This window comes from Heterodontus francisci, chromosome 43 (assembly GCF_036365525.1).
Source record: "Heterodontus francisci isolate sHetFra1 chromosome 43, sHetFra1.hap1, whole genome shotgun sequence".
In the NCBI taxonomy this organism is placed as follows: Eukaryota; Metazoa; Chordata; class Chondrichthyes; order Heterodontiformes; family Heterodontidae; genus Heterodontus; species Heterodontus francisci.
The window spans coordinates 25,251,594-25,263,936 of record NC_090413.1 but is presented as its reverse complement, the minus strand read 5'-3'; the positions used below and the strand labels follow the sequence as shown (position 1 = coordinate 25,263,936).

General features: G+C 42.6%; 1 protein-coding gene across 2 annotated transcripts in view; it reads right to left on the bottom strand.

The window, feature by feature from the left end:
- Positions 1–12,343, bottom strand: part of LOC137355733 (collagen alpha-1(XI) chain-like) — a 244,071-nt gene that overhangs the window by 197,868 nt on the left and 33,860 nt on the right. For both annotated transcript variants that reach the window (XM_068021204.1, XM_068021206.1), the window contains exons 2-4: positions 4,398–4,565; positions 3,166–3,379; positions 1,440–1,602 (exon numbers count right to left, since the gene is read on the bottom strand). In XM_068021204.1, coding sequence (XP_067877305.1) covers positions 1,440–1,602; positions 3,166–3,379; positions 4,398–4,565 — 545 coding nt within the window. The remainder of the gene's footprint in view (positions 1–1,439; positions 1,603–3,165; positions 3,380–4,397; positions 4,566–12,343) is intronic.

Below are 12,343 nucleotides of genomic sequence, written 5' to 3'. Positions count from 1 at the left end.
TGTCAATGAGAAGAGGCTTTTCTTTGACGCAAGTCACAGAGAGTTGCTGAGGTAAATATTTGCCCGAATCAATCATCAGGTACGTGCTGTGGGGCTCCCTTTAGGAGTTAGTCACACAAAGCTTCAGCCTCACCCCATCTGACTGGAAAAGCAAGTTTACTGCTGTTCTGTGTTGTTACAGTGGTAGTGTAGCTAGGGGGTTGTTGAGTGAGTCTTCGAGTCTGGATAAGGTCAACTAGTAATTGTTTTATTATTTACACATCACAATTTACCCTCTCCTCAAGCCTCCTTAGCAATCTTAGTGCTGCTACTCTCTTCTTTCCCAACCCCTTACCATGTAACTATTACATCAACACCCTTACCTAGGGAGGGGTTGCTCTCACCGTCTCCAAAATTAGCCCTTACATGTCCTTATACTACAAACCCCTTCCACAAACATTTTTTCAAAATTTCACAGTGGTGTGCAAGGGAGGTCCAGTATAAGTTCGATCTAGAACAGTGCATGAAGTGAAACCGTGACAGTGAGACACCAGGTTTAATCTGGTGAATTTAGGACTGATGTGAAGGAGGTCATCTACAGAGTGGCAGATGTTTGGAATGTACTTCTACGTAGAGCAGTAAAGACAAAAAAACCCAGGGGATTATTGAAGAATGTGCAAGGTGCTACAATGAAGAGGATGTTCTTTCTGGATGGATAGATGGGTTGAGTGATCTCCCTTGACTATATCTCTCTTGGTCAGGCTGACCCCAAGATATTCCAACATTCTTGCCTATTGGTTCAACCAAAAGCAGCTTCAAAGATCAAACCATGTCACAAAATGTCAGCAGCTGCTGGATAAAGGAATTCTTTTATTCCAACAGAAGGCTTCAGTTGGTTCATCGGAGATGCATTCCAAGTAATAAATGAATAGTGACCAGGCACTGCAGCTTCAGGTCTAACCATAAGCAAACAGGAGCACATTCCACTTCCCCTGTTCTCCTCATTCACCTTCCTCCTTCCAATTTTCTGCACTTGTGTTGGGGTTTTTAGTTTACAGGATTACCAGGCATCCTCCAGTATCTCGTTGCAAAGGCCACGTCACGTACTAGATATGAGTGTTGGCAGAATATTTAACTGTGAAAAGCACAGCACACTAGCTCAATCCTGTCCTCACCCAAGGATAGTAATCAGGAATTCGAGCAGATATTAACTCCCCCACCCAAACCCCCTCAGACCAGGGCATTAGAGGTCATTTAAAATAGCTACCACAACCACATATAAGGCCAGTTAACAGCGCAGGAATCACAACAACATAATACATTTAGTACAAGGGTCCCTTCCTGGTCCATCAGAATCAACTCAGCATTGGCCAGTGTCTTTAGCAACTGACCAAAAGAGGCGAGACAGACAGAGACACGCAGAAGGAGCCAAAAGTAAGCTGACAAACTTTCTCACTAACCTCAAAAACTTCCTCATCCAATATCCTAGTGCCAAAGACGGTGACTCCATTTGTGCTGACGACTGGGTTGTCACTTCTGGCCAAGTGTTCAGACATCTGCTTGTTGCAGTCGACAATCATCGTTACATTCTTCCCTTCAACACTGATTGCCACCCGGTGCCACCTGCAAGACACAACGAGCAGGTACTGATATAGTCCCATCAGAAAAGACATACAGTCACCCTTGGCATAGTAATCACACAACATATTGCATTGTTGGCACAAGGATTAATCACAAGCAATACTGCTTAAGCCAGGCACGGCTTGTGGTACACTCTTTCTGAACACTGCCACCACCAGTAACGATCTGCCAATAAGCAAGAATACTTCACCCAGTTCACCACTTCACACATTCACCATGACAACTACTTGCATTTATATAGCACCTTGAACCTAAAACATCCCATCACGCTTCACAGGAGCATAATCTGACAAAACAAATTTGTACCAAACCATCATACCAAGGTGAGATAGTGGCACAGTGGTAATGTCACTGGACTAGTAATCCAGAGACCCAGGCTGATCCCCTGGGGACACGGGTTCAAATCCCACCATGGCAGCTGATGGAATTTAAATTCAATCAATTAATAAAAAATCTGAAATTGAAAGCTAGTCTCAGTAATGGTGTCATAAAACTATCATCGATTGTCATTAAAAACCCATCTGATTCACTAATGCCCTTCCTTTAGGGAAGGAAATCTGCCACATTTACCTGGTCTGGCCTACATGTGTCTCCAGACACACAGCAATGTGGTTGACTCTTAACTGCCCTCTGAAATGGCCTAGCAAGCCACTCAGTTGTCAAGGGCAGTTATGGATGGGTAACAAATGCTGGTCTTGCCCACATCCCATGAAATAAAAATAACGAGGAAACATTAGGACAGGTAACCAAAATCTTGGACAAAAAGGTTGGTTTAAGAAAGCGTCTTAAAAAGAGGAAAGAGAGGTGGTGATAATTACCCAAGCGCCAATGCTTCATTTGTTCCCACTGTTGCCATCTTCAGGAATGAGCCTTTTTAACTGTCAATACCTCAGTCATGTTTTACATACTCACTCCACACAACCCAATTCACAAGACCAAAATTTCAAAATGTTCTCCTGAGTATTCCACAGTTCACATGGAGCGAGTGTGGAAATGTAACAAACCACCGTTAAGTTTCACTGTAATATTGGTGATTGCACGGCTGATAAGATATACTGACTGTAGGATTATCTGTGCCCATCAATTTGAAGTGATATCTCAGAGTTGGAGGAATTAGACCTCAAGCTTTGCTCTCATGGTTTGTTGTCTTACACTGTGGTACCGCAATAGCCTGGTAGAGGTTCTCTACCTCTCTTCCTTTAAGTTACTCCTTAAAACCTACCTCTTTGACCAAGCTTTTTATCACCTGTCCTAATATCTCCTTAAATGGCTCAGTTTCAAATTTTGTTTGATAACACTCCTGCGAAGTGCCTTGTGTCGTTTAACGCTGTTGAAGGTGCTATATAAATGGAAGATCTTGAATACCCTGGTTTCAGAATGCAGACAAGTACATTACAAACAAAGGAACAATCATTTAATGGGTTACCACCATTGCTATGTCCAATTGACTAGGCCAATGACTTACGCAAAGCTTTTTGCGAGGAAGATTTCACCACATGAGTAAAACGCGGACAATGGAGAAGAAATGAAGTGTGTTGTGCTTACTTGCCATCAGATAGGTTAATTGTTTTGAAGATGGGATAATCCTCAGGGGTTGGTTTGCCTGTCTGATCCTCATAGAGGAAAACGGGAGAACGCCCAATCTCCACCCCGAGCTGCTGTATCCCTTGGTCATTGTAGATGGACAACAGGAAAAACTGAGACCTTTTCTTGGCCTTCAGTGTTGTTAGGATGGAGAAATTCTCTGGAAAATTCCCATCTACATTAAACAAAAGGCCAATGTTAGAAATACATTTACTGACAAAATATGGCACCACTACATTTCCTGCAGATACACACATTGAAATTGATGATTACCACTTTTTTCTATTAGCCTTAGACTTCATCTCATACATGGTCTAACCTGGTCTCCTCACTGCACTAAATCATTTTCTCCATCCCTGCCTCCCCCTCCCCGAATGTAACTTTCCACAGTCAGGTGACCATGGTCTGAGCTGTAGATGTCACCAGATGATGTCAATGATACCCTCTTTTGATCAAACTTCAGGGACTTCAGTTATGTGGAGAGACTAGAGAAGCTTGGAGCAGAGATCGTTTGGGGAGATTTAATAGAGGTGTTCAAAATCATGAAGGTTTTTGATTGAGTAGATAGAGAGAAACTGTTTCGAGCGGCAGAAGAGGAGACAGATTCAAGATAATTGAGAAAAGAATCAAGGGGCAGATTGGGGAGCATTTTGTTTTGAAAACGCAGCGAGTTGCTGTGATCTTGAACGTGCTGCCTGAAAGGGCGGTGGAAGCAGATTCAATAGTAACTTTCAAAAGGGAATTGGATAAATACTTGATATGCTGGGATATGGAAGGATAAGGTTATGGGAAAAGAGCAGGGGTTTGGGACTAATGGGATAGCTCTTCCCAAGAGCCATCACATGCATGATGACCTCCTCTTGTGCTCTACGATTCAGTAAGTACAATCTGAGCAAGATAAGACCTCGTTTCCTCGTGTCGCTCTGTTGCTTTATCTAGCGGCTTGGCTGATAATTAGTAAATGCAGCCAAGCAACTGAACCAAGCAGCCAGCTTTTATCATGGCGTCAAGTGCCCCACCATGAACTCTACCCCTGCCAATTTCACCTCCCGAGCAAACTCTGCTGAAAAATTTACCAATCCACAATAAGCCATGAAGCAAAGCTCCAGTCTAACACCCATCCTGCAGTCTGTGCTGCAGGAGGAGCCAAAGATAAGAACCTGCATCAAATAAAGTTCACGACATAAACGTACCCGGGAATAACTGCGTCGTTAGGGCACTAAAATGAGTTCTATTTTCTATCCGGAGTGCAAGGTCCGTGTCTTCAGATCCTTTTCGATGTGTGCAAAATCCCGCAACTGTTACAACTCCCTCCATGGTGTCCTGGAGATTCAGTATCTGTAGAATATCAACTGGATTCTCTGCAAAAGTCAAGTCAAGAGTATATTTATTAGAACCAGCCATTCCAAATGCATTTCAAGTTAGTAAGGACCATCTCAAAATTATCAGGTACCTTTTCAAAGAAATTTTCAGTCAGGACATCTAAAACAACCAGGGAGGGAGAAAAAGACCCACGAGAGGTTCTTGAGGATTCACAACACTCTTTAAGTTGCACATCCATTCACACATATGATCAGGTAATTTCCTTAGAGGCTGAGGGTTCACAATGAACAGGATTTCGTTACATTCCCAATTCTACTGCTAGGTTAGAAATTTGTTCAAGATGCTTTTGATAACTGTCTTGAATTTTGCTCAATTCTAACCACTTACCCTCAGCCCAGGCCCCACCAACCACCTGGTTGCTCCCAGTGCAGTACTGAGGGAGTGCTGCACTGTCAAAGATGCTGTCCCTCAGATGGAACATTAAACCATTTGTCCTCTCTGATGGATGTAAAAATTCCAATGACACTACTACAAAAAAAAGAGCAGGGAGTTTCCTTCAATCAACATCAATCTAAAAAAAAAACAGATTATCTGACCATTATCATATTGCTGTTTGTGGGAGCTTGCTGTGGGCAAATTGGCTGCCGCATTTCCTGTATTACTGCACTTCAAAAGTACTTCATTGGCTGTAAAGCGCTTTGCAACATCTTGAGATTGTGAAAGGCACTATATAAATGCAAAGACTTCACTTTCTTTGCGGTTGACGCTTCCCCGGATTTATTTCTGAGAGATCAACCAATCACCATCCCACTACAGCTGCAAACAGCTGCCACCAACTTGCTCATTCTCCCACAACCTATAGGCTTTGAAAAGCTAAGCTTGACATCATCTCGACATGACTGCTGTATTTGTGCCAGTTTCTCTTCTGCTGTGGCAGCCTCACTGGCGGATTGCACCACAGGCCTCTGCCTTTACCTGGCTCTTTCAACAAAAATGAGCCTGCACAGTGCCTGATGCTGAATATTATACTGTGAATTCACCAATCCTGTACTCCCAGCATGTTAGGGGAGGTTGGGTCAAAGATAGAATGTGTGATCCCTGCTGTTTGATATGTAAACACAGCAGCCAATTTATGCACAGCAAGGTCTCATAAACAGCATCTAAACAAATGACTGGATAGTCTGCTCTTAGTAACAATGGTCGAGGGATGAATATTGGGCAGGACACCAGATGAAACTCCCTCTGCTCTTCTTCCAGCAGTTTGCAGGTGATCTTTTACACTCACCTGTACACCAAGGCAGGGCCTCAGTTTACCGGATAGACTGACAGTGTGGCACTCCCTTGGTACTGCTTTAGATGTCGGCCTAGATTGTACACCCAAATTGTTACTGGGGATGCAGAACCCACAGCCTCTCGACTCAGAGGCAGGAATACAACCAACCGATGACAGGTAAAATTAAATAGAAGTTACAGCCCAAATGACATAGCGTTAAATAAAAAGATGCATCCTTTTTTTTCATAGTGTGCCAGTTGTCCCATCATTAATGGGAAAGTTTATTAACTTCATTGTTACGCCAATGTTGAATGATAATTTTTAGTCCACTGACTGGGGATCTGAATTTATTTTTAAAAGAAAGACATTTTTAAAAAGACAAGCTGCCAAAGTCATCCTTTCAGTTTAAGATGATCATTCAGTTTGCAACACTGTATCCTACATTGCAAAGGACTGTGAGGAGGGAGATGAAATGCCTTGCTAATTTCCCAGCAAGAAGCAAGACCCAGGGAGTTTAAAGGAACTACCTGTTCTCTCAGCAAGCAGATAAATACTGAATGACTGAGTGACTATCATGTGAGAAGCCCCTTCCCGTCTGTGGTTTGAAGCTGGTGCTTTTCTCAGCTGCAAAGGAGGAGCAACTGGGCTCTGACATGAGCAGATCCTAAGTGGAGTCTCTCTCTCTCCATTCCAGCTTGAACGCTTTCAAATCCTGCTTGTTGACTGACCACCTTTGCATACTCCAGCTACAATCAGAAACTGCGTTGGAGGAAATCTCCGCATCGCTGTCTCCTAGAGACTCACTGAATCAGTCATCTACCTCTTCAAACTAAAAGCCGCAGGACCACTGAATTCAGCTAGAAGCCAGCCGAATCACCAAACTCCACAGACTGAATACCATTTTATCTATGGACTCCAACTCAACCAATCTAACGTTCCCCACTCTGTAACCTATTTGTATGTGTGTAAACCTTTAGTATGTGACAGTGAAAGTTGGCACGTTATTTAATATTTTATTAGGTCAGTTTAGGTACAATAAAGTTAACCTCTTTCTTTGTTAACTCAAGAAAACCTGTCTGATTACTTACTTGCTATGATCATAGCAAGAACGTAATCAAACACCTACTGAATTGGCCACTACATTCACTTTAAGAAAGAATTAAACCTGTTGTAGGCAAACAAGGAGAGGGAAAAGAGGGAAGCCCTTTGACCCCCCCTCCTCACTTGACCGTTACATCATCAACACAGATGCATTTAAGGGAAAACTAGATAATTACATTAGGGAGAAAGGAATGGAAGGATATGTGAGGGTGAGGTGAAGAGGGGTGGGAGGTTATTCGTGTGGAGCATGAACACCGGCATGGACCTTTTGGGCCGAATGGCCTGTTTCTGGGAAAAAAATTAGATCGACTTTGAAAAGACCACAGATTTTCAGGTAAAGGAAGACAGAGGTCTTTTAGTCAAGAATGAACAGGAGAATATACAATGCATTATAAAAGATTGAGTTCATTTTATTGCTCACCTGCCAAGATAACATGACAAAGAAATACTCTGACTGCTAGCTCATGTTTTAATTTCTGCTACATGTCCAACTGACATTAATGCATCAGGATATTGGGTCTGTAAGATCCAACTTTTGCAGATTTCTCGAACAGAAAGCTACATGTTTTATTCAGGAAATAACTTTGTTTTGACAGTTGGATAGCCATTAATCACACGCAGCCTTGCTGCTGTTATTCAAGCTAGTATTGTTATTAAATCAGGCTTTGGACTGACTCCGTGTTCGAAGCAGAACAACTGCTGTTCTGGGGCTCCGAAATGAAAGACATCAAATATTCCACTGGAAGGAAAGTCTGCTGGGGCTGGACTAATGTAAACTTTGCAAGGTTGTTTTGTGGGATTTTCCCCATGCAATGAGTTTGAGATTTCCCCTTTTCCAATTGGTTCCCTCGTTGTCAGAGTTCAGACTCACTGCCAATATAGAATTCAGACAGCTTTACTCCATAGCCAACCAAAGCAACACTTGAACTGAGAGCGCACATTAGTTTCAAAGTATTGACTATTCCTCCAATTTTCCTTCCTATCTCAGAAGCATTTCTAGAGCGCTGTCCAACTCCTGGACAAGATACAAAGAGGAACTTGTTCCCTAAGGGAATTGAAACACTAAGATGCACAGTAACTTGGTAACTGGTCTCAGTTGGAATAGTTATGAAGTGCAACCATTGGCCTTGTTACAGAGAGGCAAAGAAGAAAATAAAATTAGCCAGGGATGGTCAGTAAATGCCAGCTTTGCCAGCGAAGCCCACATCCCATGATTGAATTTGAAAAATCTCCCTTATTCCAGCACAGCACACGGGAGAACAACATAGTCATCAGTTTGAGAACAGATTCGGGCCCAGCTATGCCCCATGTAATAACTTCCACCAGGTTCGCGAATGATGATGAGAGATTGCAGAGCTCGGAGATGCAGAGGGATCTGGGTATCCTAATGCATGAGTCGCAAAAGGTTAGTATGCAGGTGCAGCACGTAATAAGGAAAGTTAATAGAATGTTATCGTTTAACACAAGGGGAATTGAATACAAAAGTAGGGAGGTTATGCTTCAGCTATACAGGGCATTGGTGAGACCACATCTGGAGTACTGTGTACAGTACTGGTCTCCTTAATTAAGGAAGGATGTAAATGCATTGGAAGCAGTACAGAAAAGAATCAGTACACTGATACCTGGAATGGGCGGGCTGTCTTACAAGGAAAGATTGGACAGGCTAGGCTTATATCCACTGAAATTTAGAAGATTAAGAGGCGACTTGATTGAAACATATAAGATCCTGAGGGGTCTTGACAGGGTGGATGTGGAAAGGACGTTTCCCCTTGTGGGAGAATCTAGAACTAGGGGTCGCCCATTTAAGACAGAAATGAGGAGAAATGTTTTCTCTCAGAGAGTCGTGAGTCTTTGGAATTCTCTTCCTCAAAAGGCAGTGGATGCAGTATCTTTGAATATTTTTAAGGCAGAGGTAGATAGATTCTTGATAAAGCAAGGGGGTGGAAGGTTATCGGGGTGCGGGGGTGGGGTAGGTGGAAATGTGGAGTAATCAGTTCAACCATGAGGCTCAAAGGGCTGAGTGGCCTACTCCTGCTCCTAATTCGTATGTTCATATGACAAACTGGGCAAGGTAGAGAGTTGCCCAGATCTGTGGAATGGTAATCCAGGAGGACAAGAGCAAAGAGAAATGAGAGAATTTAAAAAGTGGTTTATGCACCAATAAGTCATGTCAATGAACAATGTAAATGGCATTTTGGCCAAGCACCTTGTGTGCATTATTTAGAGCCTTGTTCAGGGACACAATTACACAATTCTCACTTCATTCATGTCTTGACAACCCCATGCTTTATTTCTAGAACAATTCATCCTTGGGATTTGAGGGACGCTCGCAAGGCCCTGAGAAGATGGTGGTGAGCCTTCTTCTTGAATCGCTGTAGTCGATGTGGTGACGGTACAGCCACAGCGGTGTTGTTGGACGGGAAGTTCCAGGATTTTGACACAGCGACAATGAACACTCCACTGCTCCCTCTAAAGTAGGAATCTGACAAACACCTTTACAAACGCGTCGACTAAGTTTGTATTTCCTCCACTAGGCGATAATTTATTCTATGCATTGATCTCTCAAAGGAGGAGACAATCACTCCTTGTAAAGGAACACAGGAGGAGGCCAATCAGCCCCTCGATACTGTTCCATCATTCAATGAGATCATGGATGACCTGTATCTTAACATCATCAACCAACCTTTGCTCCATAACCCTTAATATCCTTGCCCAACAAAAGTCTATCAAGGGGCAAGTTATTAAATGTTAAACACATATTTCTTGTGTAGTTCCTCAGTATAATTTCTCAAAGACAGAATGTTGCCTGACAGAACTAACCATGGAAAACTTAACAACAGAACTAACTTTGCTTGAATTTTCCTAAATGTTGGTCGTATCAAAATTATTTTCCTTTTCTGGGCTCCGACACGTGTACAGAAATTGAGAAGATTCTTTGCGAAAATTCATCACCATGACAAGATGAAAATTCTGCGACCCTCCCACTACACCCCGCAACATGTGCACACATCACCCCCACCGTTCCACCTATTCACCCCATCTCACCATCTGGAATCAATGTACCTGTGACACAAGTTCAGAGCTTTTTTTTTTGCTAATCTAGCTGCATTCCTGGCCCACATATTGTTCAGCTGAACAAAGGTTATGTGACAGTAGCAACATGGTATGTCAGGACCACTTCAATGCCGTTTCCTTGGGTTACCTTCTTGGTATCACCTCAGCTCTGGTTACCAACTCTGGTTGGACATATTTCAGGAGGTTTCATTATACAAGCCTCCAACCTTCCTGCTCAGTCACAAAGAATTTTTCTCCCCTGTGTCAAATACTTTTACGACTGAAGAAATAAAATCAAAGAAATATTTTCACCAAGCACCAATGATGTGTTTTTCTCCTGGGTTTGCTTGCAGAAGTGTCCTGAAGATGAATCTTCAATTCCTGGAGACTTCCTAACCTCAGGCCTTCCCAAATTGCTTTACAGCCAATGAAGTCTTTTAGAAGTGTAATCACAGTTGTAATGTGGGAAATGCAGCAGTCAATTTATGCACAGCAAGCTCCCACAAACAGCAATGTGATAATGACCAGATAATCTGTTCCAAATGATGCTGGTTAAGGATAAACATTGGCCAGGACACAGGGAAGATGAGTCCTTGTTTTAACATCTCATCTGAAAAATGGCACTGCCTCACTCGAGTGCACTGGGAATGTCGGCCTGGATTGCGTGCTCAAAACTCTGGAAGGATGAGATTAAATGGGCCAAAGAGCCTTCTTCATCCAAACTGTTCCGTGAAAGAAAATTCCGAATCACATCTCGTGTCACCTCCTACGTTAGGTTGCTACATGCAGGCAGTGGCCATTAACAGAGACAAGGAGCAGCGGAGAGAAATGTAATGGCCACAAGGGATAACTAGCACCATGCCAGGGGCAGAAGAAGCAAGCTTCCCACAACTCAAGACAGTCAATGAGAACTGTTTTTTCCTTGCATTGTTATACTGAGGCCCCGTCTGTCCTCTCAGGGTGATGTAAAAGATCCCACAGCACTATTCAACACAAAGCAGGGATCCTGACCAATACTTATCTCTCAAAAAACATCACTAGAGCAGATTATCTCACCACTTATCACATTGCTGTTTGCTTTGCGCAAATTGGCTGTCACTTTCCCGACATTACCACTGTGACTATATTTCAGAAAGTACTGAATTAGCTGTGAAGTGCTTTTGGATGGCCAGAGATTGTGAAAGGCGCTATAGAAATACAAGGCTTTCATTCAAGGATTAACATTATCTTTATAAGTGGTACTTCCTCATAATCTGCCTTGGATCATCAGTCAGCAACTAACAGGCAATATATAACAGTCCACATGAACATTAATAGCCTAAATTATATATAATGACAGCTGTGAGTCGGTAAGAAAATGGCTTTTGCAGTTTCAAACGAACCAGACGAAGAGTCAGAATTTGAATTTGACGTGTCTAATTGTTGGCAAACAGGACAGCACCTTCCTGCACACAAATAGTGGCAAATACTTTGGATCAGAGACCTTGCCGATCTATGTGCAATTAAAATACCATCCTGGTCTCTCCTAGAACTAACCTGGTTGCATCAGGTCACAGATCAAAGAGAGGGAGGTTGCTAAGGGCAACACATGTAGGGTGGGAGATACTGCATACCTGTCAATGCAGTATTAATTGGCCAGTTAATCCCACTGATATCTACTGTACATCTTGTTTACCAAAATGTTGCTTTGTTGTCGATCCAATTAATGTTTTTAGAGGTGTAATTAACCTTTGAAGCAAAAATCAAGGAAACTTCAGAACAAGGAATGGAAACTTATTTTCCTTTGAAGAGATGCTGCATCAATGAAAACTGCAAGTTGAGCAGAGATGAGTGCTGCAGGGCAGGAGCAATGAGAGCGAAGCCTCAATGGTGGAAGCAGGTGGGGCAAAGTCTAGGCAGGGAGTTTGATCAGACTGAGTCAGCACGTGACTGGGAACAGTACAGACTGACTGGGACTGCCTTCTCAGTGAGGCCTACACACAGTGTTCAATAGGGATGATTGAGCTTGTCGGCCATGATTACATGCAACTCCTTCCTTATTCCATCTCCATATCACATGACAGGAAGAGTTAACCATTGGCAGTAGTGTGGTGCTATCAAAGGTTATAATAAAGTCAGAATAAAAAATTTGGCTGATAAAAAAAAATATACTCAATAATACCCTGCTTCACAGGAGCATAATAACCCTCTGTATATTATGAGGGAACAGTTGCAATTAAGATAGTACTTTACGTACCTGTGAAGTGTCTCAGGGCGTTTTTACGATGTTAAAGGTGCTATATAAATGCAAGTTGTTGCTGAATTTTACCTCATTGGGTGTAAAGTACTTTGGGACATCCTAAGGTTGTAAAAGGCACTACATAAATGCAAGTTTGTTCTTTAACATTG